The sequence below is a fragment of the Anneissia japonica genome, unplaced genomic scaffold (assembly GCF_011630105.1).
Source record: "Anneissia japonica isolate Jap-2015-1 unplaced genomic scaffold, ASM1163010v1 scaffold287893_len360957_cov134, whole genome shotgun sequence".
Lineage (NCBI taxonomy): Eukaryota > Metazoa > Echinodermata > Crinoidea > Comatulida > Comatulidae > Anneissia > Anneissia japonica.
In genome coordinates, this window is record NW_022717951.1 from 255,730 (window position 1) to 277,306 (window position 21,577).

At 36.1% G+C, this 21,577-nt stretch overlaps 1 protein-coding gene across 1 annotated transcript; it reads right to left on the reverse strand.

The window, feature by feature from the left end:
• Positions 1-6,560: 6,560 nt before the first annotated feature.
• Positions 6,561-21,376, reverse strand: LOC117110391 (acid-sensing ion channel 5-like). The gene is made up of 9 exons (XM_033253086.1): positions 21,078-21,376; positions 20,033-20,269; positions 16,712-16,910; positions 13,119-13,265; positions 11,035-11,174; positions 10,401-10,465; positions 9,922-10,075; positions 7,989-8,080; positions 6,561-7,141 (listed from the first exon to the last, which is right to left on the reverse strand). Exons 1-9 carry the CDS (start codon positions 21,335-21,337, stop codon positions 6,924-6,926), a joined length of 1,512 nt encoding a protein of 503 aa, XP_033108977.1. The 5' UTR covers positions 21,338-21,376; the 3' UTR covers positions 6,561-6,923.
• Positions 21,377-21,577: the final 201 nt, after the last annotated feature.

Consider the following 21,577-nt stretch of genomic DNA (forward strand, 5'->3'; position numbering starts at 1 on the left):
GATTAACGCTAAAGTATTGTGAAAACTAGGAAAAAGTGGCCCGTAAATTTTTATTCTGTCCCATTTGTTTGAAATTTCTTGTATACCTGTAATTAAAGCAACTCATACTTTGCACTTTAGACAAATTATTAAGTGCTACTGAAATGTTGTATACGGATATTTCACTGAAATGCATTTCACTATATTCAATCTCGATTTCCATAGAATCGCTCACCCTATCGGCCACAGTTCTAGAAAGGTCCAACCTGGTTAAACTTTAACGATTGCGTTGCAGACGAATCGGAGTGTCTTCCCGATTGCGTCAGGGCAGCTAGCAATGTATCCTGATTCGTCTGCAACGCAATCGGCAAAGTTGACCCAGGTTCAACTTTCCCGGCGACTGTCGCCGATAACCGCCGATAGGGAGAGCGATTTTATGGAAACCGAGCTTAACTTGGGATGTCGGAATAGGAGACACAAAAAAAAAAATTTGATTTCATGAAGGCTTACTTTCACAATGATATCAAACCATTCCACCCAAAAATGTTTATAGAAAGATTTTTTTTTTTTATAAAAACTTTTTTATGGAACCTCGCACAATCGCTGGGGTTATCTCTCCCTATTAAAATAAGTAAATCCAAGCTGACACACGGTTGTATGTCCCTTTGCTGACAAGTCAATCCGACTCGCAGACGACGTGACTCCGCGTCTGCCGGTGGTACTCGTGTCATCCGTACCTTGTTCGCGTTGGTTTTCCATAAAACAATCCCCTACTCTTTTCCGAAGAGTGTACTGTGTTCTTTAACGTGCACATGGGCCATAAATGCACACGGGGCCAACGGCTTAAACGTCTCATCCGAAAGACGGTGCGCTATTGTAACTTGTATTTCAGCCCTCTAGCTGAAACACAAGGAGAGGCAGCGGTTCAGCGCACACACAGTGGCTACCACCAGATTAGCCGACTGAGCTAAGCTCATAACACTGGGAACACAAATAATATATTATTCAGATAGATAATAATACAGTGCTCAAATATATAAGAACAAGATGTTATGAATCAAACATTGTTCATCAACGGAAGTTCCTTTTTAATTTAAGGAAGTAAGAGGTCTCTGGTGGGAATCGAAACCGCAATCTCTCGCTATCTCGGAGAGCGTCATACATTTACACCACAGACTGTCGGTACGATATATTACGAAGCTAGGAGTGCTAGTCTTTTTCCCTTCATACAGCTTGAGAGGTCACATAGTGGATCGAACCTTCTAAGCTACGAAATTGCTTATAGGTAGCAGCTTGTAAATTATAGGAAATAGTAATAAAATACACTTTTTTTGCTGATTTGCACAGGAATCACAAATAATATATAAATCAAAAAGATAACAACGCAGTGCTCAAGTATATAGATATATTAAACATCAACATCTAAAATTTTCATAATTTATGAATAGTGGACTTTTTAAAAATTTTGACTAGCAAAACAATTATCCTTATGACTAGCAGATCTTATGAACTGTGAAGCTTACGAATAGATCACAAGCGAGTGGACTCCGTTTGTAGTTCCAGAATTAATTTCAACTTTTCTAATTCAGGTCTCTCAATGAATTGGGAAGTCCTACAATCCTAATGAGAAATGATTGCTGACCATTTCTATGTATGTTATCAATAGCTTTAGAGCATGAAATCTAAGGTTGTTTTAAAAGAAATTTCTAGAGTGGAGAAGCTACATATACAAACACGCAGTCATTTCATATAGGAGGTAAGACTTTTAGGTATGACATTGATGCCTAGCATATTCGACACACTAATAACGATCACTTTTGAAGCCCACTGACGTCTCACCAAAAGTAAAATAGACTACTTGAACTTACTAATTCTACTAGTACTGGATAATTCTCTTGAATAAAACAGCAGGATTGTTCAAGAAAAATAGATGTGTCTTTCAACCAGGGAACTATGAAATTTCACTGTTCCCTGCTTTAAACAATATGAACATTTATTAGTTGGAGAAAGGCTTCACAAAGCTATTGATCTACAGAACATTGTTTCCTTCATCAAGCTGTGTTATCTGGGAAGCATTCTTCAACTAGCCAACCCTTTCATCACACACAATTTATTTATATGTGCTATAGTACTTAATTCAAAAGAACTATAGAGTACTACAGTGTTACGTCACGATACCGCGTGATACTACTCTGTTGCTATCGGCGACACAAAATGCGTTCAACCGGACCTTGTTTCCACTGACAAACCATTGATCCTAATTTCTAATGTAATTATTAAAGTCAGGCTCCGGAGGAAAACCTTTTTTTGATATGTTGTAGAACTGATTTTTCTATGACAGAAAAAAAGTAGTTTGATCAAAAACTGAGCAACGGTGAATGAGATACAGATTTTTGAATATTTAAAAACTGGGGGAAAAGGTGTAAAAATGGGCGGTTACGCCCCATTTTCCCACAAAATATTCAAAAATCTCTATCTCGTTCCCAGTTTCCCAGTTTTTCGTCAAAACAACTTTTTTCTGTCTTAGAAAAATCAATTCTACAAAATATTAATTTTTTTTCCTAGAGACTAGATGTTATATCTTTTTTTTTCTTTGTAAATTTGAATTGATAATTAAATGTGTGTTCGATAACTTATAAATTGCGAGCTTTTGTGTTTTTAGTACATTTTGATGGTAAAATATTAGGTTTTAAAATTCCTATTCCAGAAAGCCTATGAAGTCATTCAGGCGTAATGAACGGTAACCAACGTTAGGTTGACAACAGAGGGAGACACTTTGTGTTGTGATGACACGACTGTGGTAATCTATAAGTAGTATTTTTTCAACGATTTTGATCATTCAGCGGAAACAAAGATACAGAATTTTTTTTTATTTTATTTTTCTATCACGCTGTGCTACCTGGAAAGGAAGCCAACTTTTTTTTTCATTCTTCATGTTGTCTATCTACAATAAAGATTTCTCAAAAAAAGGAGATTAAGTGTGATAAACTGGAAGTTGTGTTTACCATGAATTCATCCCAAAGCCTGGACCATATGCTAGTAGCCCTAACAAGTACGGCTAAAACAGTGCATTGACCAATGCTCATTCGATTACTCAGTCAATGAAAAAGGTGGAAGTCCTATAAAATGTGGTCTCTGAGAATGTCATTATCAATACGGGATGGGGGCGGATCTTTGGTTCGCTCTACATGCCGTAAAACTCAGTTCACTCTCAAGTCGCTTCAACCAATAATAAAAACCACGAAGAAACTAAATGATGATGTCCGATGTATCAACAAAGGGTGTGTCTCGGTTAAAACTAAAAATGACAAATTAATGGCTACTATTACAGAACTTCAACACGTTATTGATAATCAAGCAATACTAATCAAGGAAATCAACAAAGTTCTGAATATCCAGTAACTGAAACAAGGAAACGTCAAACTGAGGAAAAGAAGACAAATGAAGCTTTTTGAGCATTAGCCTGTTCTATCACCACTAACGGTATACAGTCATGTGACCACGGTTACAAAGACCAGTGCCAGTACCAGTAAAGTCAGAAAAAGAAACAGTTTAGTCATCACTAACTGGGTATTATAAGAACCTAGGAAAAACGAATAAATATTCAGAAGATAATGGGTTTTAAGTACGTACAATATACAGAAAGTGATTACATTTAAGGTTGTAACATTAAAGATAATGAAAATATTCTGGAAGAGATTGATCTCACTACGTTACTACCGTAATCGCAAATTGGTTTAGAGGTGGTGGAATTACAAATTCATTGGTTTTTGTTTTTAAAGATTTAGTGTACCGGTACCTAAGAATATTTCAAGTGGAACAAGGGCATTATAATTCCTCTATTTAAAAAAATTACCCTAAATATCCCAACAACTGCAGTGGTATCACGCCTTATTCTTGTGTTGCTAAAGCTTATAACCACATTACCTCCCAAATGTTTCAAACTTTATTGAAGAATTTAATCTTTTTAAGTGGAGTACAAGGCGGCTCTAAGTCAGATAGAAGATGTGACGATAGCATTTTCACACTTAGAGGTATTTTAAGTGCACGGCAATCGGATGGGAAAAACACATTTCTTGATTTTTTAGACTTTTTTAGAAAGCATTTTACACTGTTTAGCAACAGGGGCATTTTACAGCTGTTAGTAGAATAAGCATTAGAGGGAATTTATTAGATAGTATTAAGAATTTGTATATAAATGTGAAAGGCAAAGTTGTGTTTGAGGACATGGAAACAGACATTTTTACCGTTGAAGAAGATGAAAAAAAGTATGTTCATTGTCCACAATCTTGTATTTTATATTTTATAAATAAAATTTTAAAAAAATGATTCGTAATAAAGACTGTCGTATAAAAATTTAATGTTAAAAATAAGAAACTCTTTTTCGGGCTGAGAATGTAGTGTTGATTGGTGAAGACTAGAGAGACGTAAATTGTCCAAACAACAAGTCATTTTTCAAGAAAACTGAAACTTGATTTAAATTACAATAAATCATGTGTTCTAATTACTAGACAACAAACAAACAAATATGAAAAATGGAAACTACGAAATGATTATATAACAGAAATTGATTGCTACAAATATCTTGGAATTTATGTCTCTAATCTAAACACCGACGCACGTCATGTGTAAAATATTAATAATTCATTTAAAAAGGAAACAGATTAATTTTATACAAAATCTATCATCTATAACCAAGATGACTTTAACAGTCTATATTTTGATGATTTGCTTTGGAAAGTGATTTTCTTACCTACCATAAATTTATGGATTCTCCGTTTGGCTAAACCAACTATACCAAATGGCAAGGACAATTCTAAAGCACCCATGTATGCTACTAAAGAAACATTTTATGGAGACCTGGGCTGGTAGGCCTTCTAATTTCACTATACAGAACAACTTCAGAGTTAAATACTTTCATCGGTTGAAAAACATCGATGATACGAGGTGGCACATTTACTCTTCAAAGCAATCATGCATAATCATAACAGTCTGAAGTTGAAGTGGTTGAGCCACATTCAGTATCTACTTTCTATGTAATATATATTGGAAAACAATCTACAGGAAGACTTTCGTATATTCACTAATGGCTCGACTGGCCTAAAGATTCACAAACTCGACGTTATTTTTTTCACAACACACCACACTTGGTATTATTTTTTCGATAACTTCTATAAGATATATTTAAAAGGTGCATGAAGAAGACGAGCAAAAACCCTAATTAACCTTGCTAACCATGTTTAATTTTTTGATTTATTTTGTTTAAAAAATATTAAATAGTAGGCCTATTGATTTGGTGGAACCATTGTGCTTGCTCTTTTTTTTTGTATGAACAGCTTCTGTGAGGGGTTCCGCCCGTTGCCACCCGGGCCCGTTGCCAGCCGGTCTTTTGCCAGCCGGCCTTTTTTCACCCGGCCTTTTTCCACCCGGCCCGTCGCCACTCGGCCCGTTGCCACCCTAGCCTCGTACACCCAGGCCCGTTGCCACCCGGCTTTTTGCCACCTTTGGGAAAGTCGAATATTTATATTATTTTGGTGTGTTTTTTTTACACAGATTTGTACTAGTAGGCCTACTGTAGCAGAATTTTTTCTTGATTAAATTTACTTTCCGGTTTAATATTTATTAGTTTACTGTATTTTATTTTCAAACAATTGTCCATGCGCTTTCTTACCACCAGGAGAAATTGCAGAAATAAACATTGTTGTAAATCCGCATAAAGAGAGAAATACTGCCGTGTCTAGTTTATTTTTATATAAGAGGGTGGGGGAATAGTAATAGAAAGAAATAGCCTGTGCTTTTACAATTAAAAAAACAACACATTTATGATAATTATAGTTATTTATATAGTACAACCACTAGCCTATATTATGTGTGCATAATGAACTTTATGGAATTTATTTGGTATTTCTCTCTTTATGTGGACAATATATTATAAGCATATACAGTATATTTTCTCATGGGAAATAACCGTCAATGATAAACTTTGGATAAAGCGGTAAACTACAAAGGATATTGCACTCAGTAACATTGGTAATCTGAGCAAACTAATCCCCTGATTGTTTATAATGTGACTAGGGCTAATGTTCAGCTAATTTGCGTGGCCTTTAATTGGTCAGTTGGACATTTCCCCCACCCATGTTTTTTCTATTGATATACCAAAGCTCATATGATCATACATTTGGCTTAATATCTTAAAAACAACAAATTTTCAGAGGTCTATGCCCATTTCTTATAGCGGTTTAACATTATTCAACATGTTAATAATAATAATAGCTTATCATCACTATTTTTATCGGTGTCACTATATTTATGTTCATTATTATTTCCACACTCAAAGGCAAGTCAATTAAATCAAATATAAAAAAAATCTGTTCAATTTATAACACTACTAGAATTTTAATTCATGATGTTCTTCCTTCACAAAAAATGTTTAAAAAAATACACACATACACACTAACTAAAAACAGTACATACTCAGAAAACATATACATATATACATATGTACGTCTGAATACATACAAAAAAAGATAGAACGCTAATCAGGAAGCTACTTCATTGTTTACAATCTGCCAAACAATCAATCCATTCATCATTCAGTACACATAGTTTGGCAAAAATCCCGAGAGTAAAATTTCTGCGAATACAACGCATAGGCCTGCTATACAACAATGGGTAGCAACGGGCCTGGTGGCAAAAGGCCGGGTGGCAACGGGCCGGGTGGCAACGGGCCGGGTGGCAAACATCCACATGAACAAAATACTCTTTAATTTAATACCTGTAGTTTAAAATATATTTCTGATGTTTTGTTTAAAATTGTAAACTTTCTTTCTCAAAGGTGATTCCAATTAATAACAGAATTGATAGTCATTTGTTAAGTTTGACTGATACTCCATTGGCAGGATGTTTGCGGTGGTTGCCCTTAGAAATATTAATACGTGCTATGGTCAGATCATTTGCAATATGTCATCGTTACCCAAAGCACCATTGATGTCGACCGATGCTGGGCCAGATACACCAAAACTATTTGGATGCGATTTACTTTTGGTACACCTGCTTGTGTTACAGCAAACAGAAAGACCCTTCATGGAAAAGTACTGACCAACTTCAAAGAGAGTGATGACACTTCCACCAATAAACAGACCCAATTGACCTCCAATGTCACCTAAAGAAATTGAAATATACATACATTAGCATAGGCCTATATGATATTGATGATGATGATGATAAACATATAAATTATGATAATGGAAATGATTATGATGATGATGGTGATGATGATGATGATGATGATGATGATGACGACGATTATGATGAAAATGATGATAAGGAGGAGGAAGATGATTTTTTTTATTGAAACAGAACTGTACATTGCTTTTTTATTCGGTATATATAAATTAATCATGATAGTTAATTCATGCAAAAACAGGATACACGAATCATGTAATAATCAAGGGTTATGTTATCTTCTTTTTTTGTAAAAGCAAAAGTGCTTTTGGATTGGATTGGATTTTATTTATTTGGTGTAAACACCAAGGGTAGCCCGCGAAAGTCTAGAAGAAAACTTATTTCCATTGGTGTCCTTTGGTGGTGATTAGGCAGTACGGTATACACCGGGAGACAATCCCCTACTCTTTCCGAAGAGTGTACTGCGTTCTTTAACGTGCACATTGGCCATCAATGCACACGGGACCAACGGCTTAAACGTCTCATCCGATAGATGGTGCGCTATTGTAACTTGTATTTCAGCCCTCCAGCTGATATAATACAAGGAGAGGCAGCGATGGGAATTAAACCGGGAACGTAGAGATCTCCACGGTTCAGCGCACACACTGTGGCTACCACCAGATTAGCCGACTGAGCAAACTGCTCTCAGTTTTTACTGTTCTCAATTTTGTACAAATTACGCATGCGCACCTGGAAGTAGGAGGAGCTCATTTGGTAAACTGTGGTTTGGATGTTCCCCATTGGCCGCTTGTAAAATGTACTTAATTTATGGCCGATGAACTTACTAAGAAGAGCTGAGAACGTCATTGCTGGAGTTTGTTTGAAGACTTGCAAGTTCAACTCTTCATAATATACATCCAGCAAGATATAATTCTTCCTGTTAATAAATAACAACAGTAATATCACGTTGTCTTAAAAATCAAATGTCGTCTTCACAAATATTCCTTATAACACTAAACCGAGCACAGACTGCGCTAACGGGTTTCACAGAAACCAGGATGTGCGTGCAACGATCGCCTGCTACCGTCAAAGCCACGTCGTCAAACGCTTACAGGGAACGGGAATGGACTTGTCGTACAACGCAGAATGTGAAAGGCAAACCTAATTATTATTATCTCCATCATCATTATCATCATCGTCGTCGTCATTATCTTTAAGATCGCCATTCTGATATCAACAAAAAATTATTTGATTGTTCGAGAAATACAGTGTAACAATTTTTAGCCGGGAAGATTTGTAAATTATTTTCCCATATCATAATATACAAAGATATATTCACAAATTGTTAATTTTAAAGGACATGGACGTAGGCTGGGGGTACGGATACCCCTTCCCCCATGGCAGCAAATTAATTCCACTAGTAAGCGACTACTAAAAATCATGACCATTAAGTTTTCAATGAGATTGGTATTTTGTTCCGCATTTAGGAATTTAGCTTCTCATTCTTCGCACCCTCCCCACCACAAGCTGAAACCAGCTTACTCTCCTGAAGGATCCGAAGGTAATTTTGTATGCAATAATCTAACCGTTGTGCTATAATTTCTATCTAGCATGGTTTACGACTCATTAGGATAAGTTTGAACGCCGCTAAATCCATTTAATTTCATTCGAAACGTCCGATTTTCCGCTATTTTCGCTATCTTTTCTCACATTTCTCTTCATAACTTCACTTCTACTAGTCTGATTTTTGCCATTGTTCTTTAATTCTATTCCAAATTTAATAATTGTTTTATTAACCTTAATTTTAATTTATAAGGTTTCGTTTTTTGTAACCGTAGTTTTTCAAATTTTACAGTGTAAAACCTACGATTTTACTCGAAATGTGGCGAATCGCCCGAAGTATTTATGTCGTAGCTCCACTAATATTGGGCCGATTTTCGGCATTCTTGTGGCAATCTGTAGCTTTATTTATTAACTACAACATGTGTAAAAATTAATTAGATTGGTTAATAAATGGCGTCGGACTTTTTATTTTTATAAAAATCTACCAATAGCAAGTCAGTTTAAAAGCCAATGCTTTAGAATAGCGCTTGGAGCATTCACCGGATTTTCGTGCAGAACTAGCTTCACTTTGGAGGTATATTTTATAGTTTACTTTGGAGGTATATTTTATATATTTACTTTACCTTGAAATATAAGTTTGATTTTTAGTTTGTGCATGTGTAGGTGAACATATTGGTATAAATTTTAATGTATTTACCTATGAAATATGGCAGTTATGGCAATTTATAATGGCGATATTACGCTAGGCCCACAGATTCTCCTCCGGTTCAATGTCTGATAATCAGACTACACCATTTTCAATGGGGCATGCTAGATAGGTTGTACAGTGTGTGTAGTAGAAACATCTGTAATGTTAATGAATGGGCATATTTCTGGACTGTTAAAAATATATAGGCCTAGGCCCTAACTATTAATATGATATAATATTAATAAATTGAAGAAATTACTACTCTCTAGCCTAATGATAAATACCCCTATTTTACAGTGGTACAGTCCGCACGCTTCAATGACCAGCCGTTGAATTCGCATCGCCGAGATAAGAGGATTATCAAACCGGACCGTACGCAAAAGCAAATTTGACCAACTGGGTGATCAAACTTATCCTATTATGATGGCTTATCCTACTTCGTCCTCTTGATTAGGGCAATCTTTGTGGATATTATAAGGAAAATGAATGTAAAAATCGTTTCAAGGGTCGTAATAACGGGCCCTTACGAGAAGTATGCTGCAGAAGTTCCATTAAAAGAGCTCAGTTCATTTTCAACGGATAGGTTTGGAATGGCAGCATACGTGACGGACGTTGAGAACGACGTGTGCGCACACGGAACTGGACACTCGCATTCTTCTAGAACTCCGTTTTTCAGTTTCTCTGCAAATGAGAAAAAAAAATGCACTTTATTTTTTCATACACAACAATGTGTATGAACAGTGGCGGATTCAAGAATTCGAAGTAAAGACAGCACAGAAGGGATTTTCACAGATGGAGTGTCCAGACTCACCCATCGTGGTTGGGGCTCAGGTAAGAAAATGTTTATGATTATGGCTGGACCCTCCTTGAATCCGCCACTGTAGAATATTTAAATATTCCTGTAAACTAAACAATAAATGTAGGCCTAGCGATATTCTGTAAATGTCTATGTGAGTATACTAACTAACTTCCCTTCTATACAAACAAAATTAAAAATAATAGTTACTGAGCACATCAGACGCACAGCTCTCTGTTTCCTTTGGGGTACATTCTGGCTCATCACCTGGGTATCTACATAAAAATACAGAATAAATGAGCAAGCGATGATGGCAACATTAACTGCGATAATATAATATAATAATAATGATGATGATGATAATAATAATAATAATAATAATAATAATAATAATAATAATAATAATAATAATAATACCAAATGATCAATGACACAATAAACCACTAAAAAAATTCAAAAATATGACGATATAATAATAATAATAATAATAATAATAATAATAATAATAATAATAATAATAAAAATGTTTTATATATTGTTTGTTTTAGCCAGTCTAGACAAGATTTAACAATAATTGCTTAATGTTTTGCTTAAAGTATAGACTGGTTATTCTTCCTAGCTGGAGGATTCCGGTAGGGGATTCTTGTTCATCATCTGCTGTAATTGCAACTATTGGAATTATTGTAAGTACAGTGGGCTATATCAATCATAATCTACTCTTTACACCACACTACATGAACACGTGCATGGGGTGGGTGGGGTCATGAAGATCCACAGAGCAGCAATGGCGGTGCCAATAGAGAGCGCATTTTCCTAAATGGATTTGTCTATAGCTATTACTTACCGAATAGGTCTGCAACCACACTCATTGACGATGTGTTTATGCCGGCACTCGAGTAAACACCCAGCCATTGTGTATATTTCGTAGTTCTTAAGCCTCAGAGACTTGTCACAATTGCCGTGGGGTTTACCTAATGTTTCTACCTATATTATTGGACGCAATAACATTCACACATTAACAAAAATGTATGATTTTATTGATAACATTAAAATGACAATTGAATTCAAACGTACCCCCTTAACAGACCACAGGGATATTATAGTGCACCTCCATGATTAGACCTTAACTATGTAACAAGTTTTGCCACCTTTGCTTGCAGTGGCGTATCTCGGGTATTGACATTGGGGAAGGGGATAATGGTGGTCGAATGGGCTAATGGGCTGGCAAACGTTAAGTGGTATTGCTCCAAGATAAAGTGAGAGGAATCTAGCTGGCAAAATTAGTTGTTATGAGGTAATTTTAAAACTTTAGCGTATTTCTTTTGCTTCGACAAATTAAGTGGAAAAGCGACTAGGGTAAGATCGAGTTTCCACCCCTCCCACATACATCATTGATAATAACTTTAATTAGCCGGGGAAAATACATTAATTCACAATGTAATAGATCGGTAGGCCCAGTGGTGTCATGCTCGGGCGCTCACGGGGGCGGAGTGCCAGGGCCCCCAGGCACGAGGGGCCCCGACATTGTAGTTTAAAAAAGTATAATATAAATTATAATACCATAGTTTCATTCAATGGAGCCTTGACAGTTTTAAACAATAAAAGCTGGGTTCTGATGTTTGACATTTGTTTCTGGTTTTGTGATCAATCTTATTTGCATTGTATATACGTTATGGAAACATGTTTTGTTTCTGACTAGAATACTCTATTTATTTATTTCTGACTCAGAAATACCGGGTTGGTGTCCGGCGGGGGATAGTTTTTACCATATTGTAGTTACGTTGTAGTTAAGCTTAATCTTGAGCCTGGTCCCGGAACCTTGACTCAGAAGTACCGGGTTGGTGTCCGGCGGGGGATGGTTTTTTACTATTTTGTTTACTTTATTGTACTGTGCTGGTTACTTTTTGTTGTTGTTGTACTGTGTTTTTGCAGGACCATATTGTAAAACAGCAGTAAGATCTCGCCTGTATATGTTATCCTGCCTAAAGTTTTAAATAAAATAAAAATAAATAATTTTTTTTACACCTACATAGAGTACACAGGCCCACTGGTAGGCCTATACCAGTTCCAAAAGTTGGCCTATGTAATCAATGTTATTTTTGTCATAAAATTGTCCGAAATATTTCATCTGTCATAAACCATTTTATGTTCTCTGTTAACTCAGCTAACAGTTCATAAATGGCATAGTCTCTGAGCCCCCTCGGACCCCCACCAGGGGCCTTCACCCGATGGACTCCGTCCGGGGGTCTTATGCGTCCCTTTGTCCCCTGCGTCTGTTGGTTCACTCCGCTCGAAAACTTAACGCTCGCTTCACTTATTAAGGGCCCCCAATAAGAATCAGCGCCAGGGCCCCAAAGCTCTGTGACACCACTGAGTAGGCCTAACACCATGAAATGTAAATTTGTACAAGGCAACAGAAATATTTCTTATATAAAAAAAAGTATCTCTTCTGAGATCCCGTCATGTCGTTTAAGATACTTTTAAGGCGGGCGTATCACTTCATCTATGCTTCACGTGTGTGCGTCGAATTATAGTGTTGTAGTGTTGTATTCGCATACCATAGAGAAATCAATTGCCTCCAATGTGACTTTAACTTTCCACGAAAGCCCCAAGTAAAGAGTTGTTTAGAAGATTCCTGGCGAATTTTTTATGCTTGCAGATGGCTCATTTTGCCAGTTTGGTCCAGTTGAATAGACAGAAAAATGTACGGGGTTCGAATCCGGGTAGAGACAACTTTTTTCCCACCAGCAGATTTATCTTGTTTGGCATTCAAAATTATAGCATTACCGCAAAAATCTATTTAATATATCATGATATAATGTATAAATAAAATAGATAATAATATAGTATTATGTATTATATTAGAATATGTACTTAGTAGATCGTTTTGACCTATATGAATATCTGAATTTCACTGAGTCTACTCACCTCAATTCTACGTGTTGAGACGTATGCGTGCACACCTGGAGCAACTGCTAAACCTTTGGATTCTATCAATGGCGGTTCGTTTTGCGGATGTACTAATATCTTCAAGCCGGCCTCAATGGTACCATTAGGCGACTCGGTGTATTCGTCCTTCAGGGTGAAAAATAATAATTTTATTATATATTTTTATTAGGCATGCTTTACGAATATTCTCCAATTCAATCACCAGAGGATTCCACGCTTGCAATTACGGAAACTTATTGGAAACAGTATAGTTTTGCGTTTTGATCAAGAAAACAAATAAAAACACTCAAATAATTATTTAAAAAAAAAGGAGAGGTAAAAGAGTGAATCTTTGTGATGCTTATGTGTCTCAAAATAAGGCACTTATGTGGTGCCATTTCATTTAAATAACTGTAAAGCCCTTTATTTTTGCGATTTGAAATATTTCGCGGTCTTATATTTTCATGATTTTAAAATTTTAAGTTTTTGTGTCTCTGCCCATCTGTCTAATAAAGTTTTTTTTAGCAAAATGTTTATCAAGAGTTTTAAATAAATTAACAACTCCCTACCCTCAGATTGTAGGAGAACAGAAACAAAGACTTTCCTGTTTACTGTTTAATTTAGGCCTACTGTCCGCTGACAGCGACAATTTATGCACTATTTTGCATTGCATGCTCCAGTGAAGTGAACACTAGGAAGTTCTCCACCAGTAAAGTTCACATGTGGCACACGATTTACTTACTTATGCCTATCGTCCCTTCTGGGACATAGGACACCAACAAGATTTCTCCAACCAGGCCGGTCCTGTGCCAGTCTCTCCACTTCCCTCCAGGTATAACCCAACCTCCGGACATCACCCTCTAGGTCCCGTCGCCAGGTATTTCTTGGACGGCCCCGTTTTTGAACTGGGGGTTCTAGCAGAGTGCTGACCTTGTGATGCTTTGGTTTGGTTTTGGGAGGGTGTGTCCTAGCCATCGCCAGCGTCTCTGTATTATTTCTTGTTCTATGGGCTGCTGACTTGTCCTTGCCCATAACTCCTGGTTGCTGATCACATCTGTATACCATACTTTTTATATTTTTCGTAAGCAAGAGTTTATAAATGTCTGGATTCTTCTAGTGATGATTACGGTGGTTCTCCATGTTTCCGCCCCATACAGAATTACTGGTTTAATGATTGTGTTGAATATTCTAATCTTTGTTTTGAGGAATATGATTGATGAATGCCAGACATTCTTTAGCTGGTTGTAGGCTGCCCTCGCTTTATATTACAAATTCTTACTCGTACATCGGTGTCTGTCCCTCCTGATTTATCTACTTTACTCCCCAGGTGAAGCTCTCCACTTCTTCTAAATCTTTACCCCCACCCCCTCCAATATGACTTTGTTTGTGTTAGTTGGATTTATTATAAACACTTTTGTCTTTGTTGGGTGTATGTTAAGGCCAATTCGTGACCAATTCGTGGCACACGATAGGCCTAATATTAATAACACATAACAGAAGAAGCCAAGCCAAGATAGCTTAACATTTTGAGACTAAGAATATAATGTTAGTCATTTATTGTACTGTATTTTTAACTTTCAAAATGTGATTGAATGAGGGAAAAATACACAGAGAGGCAGAAACGTTTCCACGAAACCTCATTCAGAATTTCACGATTTTCGAGGGTGCACCCTTACTTTCCGCAATCATTTTATATGGCGAAAATCACGAAAATTAAGGGCGAGCGAAAATAAAGGGCTTTGCAGTAAACATGGACCCTTTTCTTAATTAATATGGTTTCACATAAGGAAGTTCGATACACAAAGGTTTGTAAAACTTCCAAAAACTCATATTTTTTTCTACTGTTTAATTTTTATGCAGGATGCTCTAGTGGTGTTCAGGTTTGGTCTCACTTTTTTTTTAAAGCTTTTTCTTGCTCAAGGTAAAGTCGTTGTCTCGGCATGGCACGGTAGAGGAGCCACAGGATTATCCTGTGGTGGAAAGTTCCGGAGCCCAGCATGCTGCCTTTTGCAGATTATCTGCGTGTAAATTGCCTCATTGAGACAGCAACATTACTTTGACATCAGTGGGTGAGACCACTTGAATGTCACCATCTCATGCATTGCTGCTTATTTGATTTTGTTTTTATTATTATGTTCTTAAACACTTCGATGTTGTTAACATTAAGCGCTAAGTATTGATTATTATTGGCCTATTATTATTATTTATTATTATTATTATTATTATTATTATTATTATTATTATTATTATTATTATCATTATTATTATCATTATTATTATTATTATTAATAATATTAATACTAATATCAATATCAATATTATCATTATTATTATTATTACTATTATTATTATTAATATTATATCAATATCAATATTCTTATCATTATTATTATTATTACTATTATTATTAATAATATTATTATTATTATTATTATTATTATTATTATTATATAAGCAATATGCAACGGTCGTCATGGATGTCGCTCGGTATAACGAGAAGATCATGCAACTCTTAAACACCCCACGTATAGGAGGACCAACAAGGACCTTACACAAGCCATCGAAAGGAGGACTTCGATCACAGCATAACAAAGCTGGTAATCCCTGGCACTTCGTGTGCTTGTCGTGTCAAAGCTATAGATATCTAAAATACATACACTGAACTATCGTCTAATTATTACTCGCATTCACTCACTGTAATTACGTATTATTTTATTAATGTTACCCTATATGCCACCGCGGTTCAGGAGGAGGGGTGGCTGCAGTGTTTGAAGGGACCCGGGCCAGTGTTCCCCGTCGGGGAAAGCTCCCCCCACCCCAATAGGGAGAAAAACAATTTGTCGGGGAAAAAATAATGACACTTTTTAGGCCTAGGTTTATTAGAGGTCAGCTATATAACGTCTGTCTCACAATAAAAATTATCATTAATTTTATTAGAATAATAATAATTATAATAGACGATTATCGAGCGCCTAATTTTCGCGATCGTCATTTTTATCTCGAAAATTAAGGGCGCGAAAAAGTAAATGCCTTTAGTGTAAATGATGCCAATGTATTATTGTTAACCTCGCCTCTCCGAGAGAGAGGTGAACGGTATTACAATAGCTGAGAGGCGAGGATATTGCAATAACGCGCGTCTGTGCAGGGCCGCCAAGAGCGCAAACTGTAACAGAGGTAAGGGTTGATGTGGGTCCCCAGCTACGAGGGCGAAGTGTAAGAAAGATAAACAGGGCATGGGTTTGTATTCTCGGATTATCTTCTTATTATCATAATTACATTTAAACACTGCAGACAACAAAATGATTAACCAGTGGCGTATCTATAGGGTGCGCACGCTCCACCCCCCTCCCCCCAATAAAAGACGCTGGTGTCCACATAGTACCCGCCCCCATCAAGATACGCTGTTGTATACGACAAACTACTTGGGTAAACCAAATCTGGAAGACAATGGAAGAAAATGATGAGTAGTTTCAAAAATGGATATATACTGTGATTTAACGTCCATTCCTATTCGCTTCTCAATGCTTATTGAATTTTTAATGTACAGTATCTGATTCAATTCAAGAACCATGTATTACAATCGCCAAACTTACTTGTTGAATGTCAATCATCAGCTGAAGGGCATTTCCTGCTCCCGGCTGTCTGACTTTCAATACATCACTATATTTGCCAGAGTTGAACGTGAAGCAGTTACCAAATGACGTAAATAGATGGGTAAAATTCTGCAATGTTAAAAATGTGGTATTTATGCACAACCAAAGTTTGAGGATAGAATATAAAAAAAGATACGTTCTATAAAAGTGCTTCCGCTTTATAAATTGAAATGTTAGAAGGTAGGGTTGATGGGAAGGTGGTAATATAAAATGAGAGAGCTCGATGATTAAGCGAGGGGCGCTAGCTAGTAGTGATTCAAAAATTTCTGGACAAGGGTGCCTGGGGCATAGCCGTCGGAAGCATTTTGTAAGTGGTCCGGCCATTATAGTGAGGGGTGGTGCGGGGGGAGGAGGTGGTATGAGCATTTGACAAATTTGGTAGTAAATGAAGAGTGGAGACCCGCTATCTTTATCCACAGCTACAGGATTTTTAAGTTAGTTGAGGTCTGAGAGCATAATTATCATAGGCCTATCAACTCTAGCCCCACCATGGTTGGTAAACAACTCGTTTTGCGCCTATTAATATCTGGAAATAGATGCTGGCAACCATATCCGCTATCCTTTCCCTCAAGGGGCAGCCACTATATATGAAGTTAGCATGGATGACAGTCTATGTTGGAAATGCGGCACCTCTGGATGCCAATAAATAGCAGCTGGTAAAGCTGTAGAAAATTATATTGTTAAAAATGTAATTTCTTATAATTGCCATAAGTAGATAAATTGAGTTGCTTATTTCTCCAGAAGAGAAAGGAACATGAATACATATATAATATATAAACCAACAATGACTATAACATACTGTAAATGTATTTACACGATGTGGAGGGTATTCAGCTATGAAATAATACGCAATATGCAATAAATAAAACACAGGATACTATTAGCGACACAAATAAACCTGCAGCCCACATGTTATGGACATATACCTCGTACAATTTTAATTACATGTTCAGCCTGGAACGTTAATAAGTTATTTATCACGCTCTATAAGTTATACTATCACGATTTAAAAAAAAAAAAGTTAAGTGCTGTTCTGGTAGGCCTTATACCGATTAGACATTAATTTTATTCAACCTTCAGTATATTCATGCAGACAGACCATGCACGTATACTTCCATGGAGAGATCTATCCTGGTAATAAATAAATAATTGAGTACTAACATTAGGGTGAACCAGATAGTGAGTGGAGAGGGGCACAATGCCGCTGAATCATTTTTGAAATTAACTTGCCCACTTTTAAGTAACATAAAAATTATCAACTTGAACATAAACATAAGTGTATTTAAAAAAAGTTTACCCATCATTTTACAAAGAAAAATGATAGATCCAGTCAATTGAAGTGTTTTATTATTTTTATTATAATTATTCAGTTTAAAAATCAAGGTACACATTTTTTTAAATTCCACAATTTCTTTGCTCAAGTTAAAAACAGGCCTATGTGTGCTAATGGTAATGGTACCGGTAATGGTTGGAGACTTAATGGTTGGTGCATAATACATGGTCTCTATGCACTTGGGACTAGATGATGCACTTTACAATAACTTTCTCCTCCCCTAAGGGTCACTTCATGTCTTCAGCAGCCAGTAAACCGGCGCACTTTCATCTGTCCACGATGATGTGCTAACTGCAAAAATGAACAAGTTAATTTAAAAATTATTTTTATACTTTTTTTTTGTCATTTTCAAGAGAAAATACGTCTTTAAATCTTGTTTGCATTGATGCCAAGAAAAAAATGTGAATTAATGATGGTCATAATTATGATTTGGGGATGATGATAACAATGACGGTTTTAATGAAGGTGATAATGACTACGGTACGATGACAATAATGATGACGATAATGATAAGGGAGTTGAATCTGGAATCAAACCGAAAAAATGCCCCCGGTCAGGGTGCAGGGATAAAAGGCCCTGGAAAAATCAGCAGTTTTGATTTGGTAGAGTATTAGGTCGCTATGATATCCGACGCCACGGCGAGGTCGTGAGACTAAACTAATCTTTAAATCCAATTAAGTTTCGATTGCCATTCCTTAATATTGTGGTCTAAAAGTATAAATTGTGGATGCCCAAAAATCTCATCTGGCAATCCTCCTCAAGGGGTAAAGTTGATGCATAAATTCATACCTGTAATTTTTGAAAATGTGCTGCATAGCAACTACCCCTATTCCAACCCCATGCAGGGACAGATACATAGTTAGTGGAAGTAGGCTAGATACTGTACCCTCTATTTCAGGTCCATCGTACCATGATTGAAAAAGTATATATAATTTATAATTATCATTATATTTATTTCAGAAAGTAATGGAATTGAGAAGAAGTGGTCCGGTCATAGCCGATGCGGCCGGTGCGCTCCCGACGGCCCTGCTGGGGAGAATATTTTAGGGGAAGGGGCGTGCGACTACTGCACTCCTATATACTTAGTCAATGTGACACCAAACTAGGACAACACCACTGAGTTTATTACAAAGTGCGATAAATTATTTTTTAGTGCGACAAGTATTACAAAGTGCAACATTATTTCAAAGTGCGACAATACAATGTATTATACACACGGTGCCAAATTATTCATCAACGTTAATCAACTTCCATTAATTATTTAAATAGTTTGAATAACATAGGGTAGGCCAAACTATATAGAATGTTTAAGTGATGAGCTAAGACAGAAAATAACCCAAAATTGTGTAGTGATCGTCATTGGATGCAGTCTAGTAGTTGCATATTCTTTAGAGGCCCATTATAGCTAGTCTGTGATTTTTCGTTATACAACATCATAGCATTTTGATATAACATTAATTAGATTAATTTTGAAACTCGGACTCTTAACTTTGTCAAGGGAAGAAGCACGCATGTCTCGCTGAGCAAGTTGCTTTTGTCATTGGAGAAGGCACTTTAACCGCGTTTGTCTCTCTCACTCTCTACCCAAGAATATAAATGAAAAATTTATTGAGAAGTAAGTAATTATTATAATAAGCTTTATTTAAAAACATGAAAACCTTGGCTCAACTATAACAGTTGTTATCCTGCAAGGCCGTGTATAGGCCTACAACAAATTTAACCAGAAAATAAAAAGGGGAAAAAAAAAAACAATTACTTAAAATAAACAAATCAAACAACTGTTTAAACTCACAAATACCTAAACTAGACTTAAATCTTAAACTAACTTAATTACACTAAAAAGAAACAAAGTAAGAATAGGCCTAATAAAAAAGACGCAAATCAAATTTGCTTTATTATTTGAGTAGGGTGATCATAATAGCACTAACCTGACCGCCACACGACTCCATTTGCAACTTAAAATGGTTTCGTTATTGAGTTGAAATCCAGTTCTGTTTGTGAATTCAGACGTACTAAAGTTTCCATCTGTGAAATTACTATCATACTTAAAGCTAGACGTGTATGAAGAGCTATATGAAGACTCAGAGAAGTAGTCGTAGTCCATGGCATCCTGTAGATATTTCATCATAACCGGATCATTACCAGTGAGGTAGGAATTTCGATACCTAATTAAGTAATTGATAAATAAATTCATTATTTCAGTATTTTTTTTCAAACTTACTGTTTTTGTTCTCATTTTGTAAATATATTTCCTGCCCAGATCTGCCAGACTAAGACTTGTAATATTGTGGAAACAAGCTTAATGAGTATTTTCTCATTTAACTCATTTATGTTGTTTACTAACTGAATAATATACTATACTGAATAATAATAACAAAAAATATATATTTTACAGTAGCCCTATATATAGGCCTATTGTAAAAATATATTTCTTTTGTCTTGTTTTTATGGAGATAGTGTACTTAATACCAGGTAGAAACATATCATGTGCATGTATATGACAAATGAATTAAACTGGACAATACAAAAAACAATGTAACTGTAAATAATTGTAATCGAAAATAACTTGTTATATTTTTTGAAAAACTTATTTCTTTGTATGCCTATAAATATATTGGCGCTAATGCACTTTAGTAATCTACCCTAGTCCTACCCTTAAAATTAAGATATCGGGATTGAAGTTATGGTGAAGTTTAGGGTTAGGCAGTGGCGTATCTTGGGGGCCACACACCCCCAACTTATACTCACGCCTCCCACCAGTCTCCACTCCCCATAAATCACTGTCTAGTTCTTAAAATCACCTCAAGTCAACTTATTTTGCGTCACTCACCTACTCATCAACATCATTTCAAGACTACTACATACGCCACTGGGTAGGTGGACTACTAAAGTGCAATAGCAATGTATGACCTGTGAGAAACTATATATTGATATTCAGAAGTATTTTCTCCTTCCGAATGTTTATATGCCTACCTGTTGAAGTTGCAGATAGTGAGGGCAGGAAACTCCAGTTCATCGACGAACGTCAGGTTAACTTCTGTGTTTACGTTGAACAACAAATACTCTTGAATGCGTAGACTGATTTGCCATAAACACAAACCAAATCCAGTCAGGAAAATCAATGCCCAGAGTAGTTTAAAGATGAACCGTTTACTCGTGGAAATGTATTGCAATCCATGGAGTGATGTACTTGTTGCAAACTCGTTTTCTAGACTCAAATTCTCTTCTACCATCGTCTGTGGTAGTCAACTTTCAGAGTGTGCGCTACAATGTTTTCTATTTAAACCAAATCAGAAATAATGATAATTCATGAAAAGGAACACAATAATTTTGGTAAAGATGACGTTCATGTAGCAGAATACAAATATAAACAACAAAATAATAAATTCATTCTGAAGTCTTTCTTCTCACGCAACATGATACATCGCTCTTGAAATCATAATACTGCTTAGTTTACCGTTAGGAAATTCAAA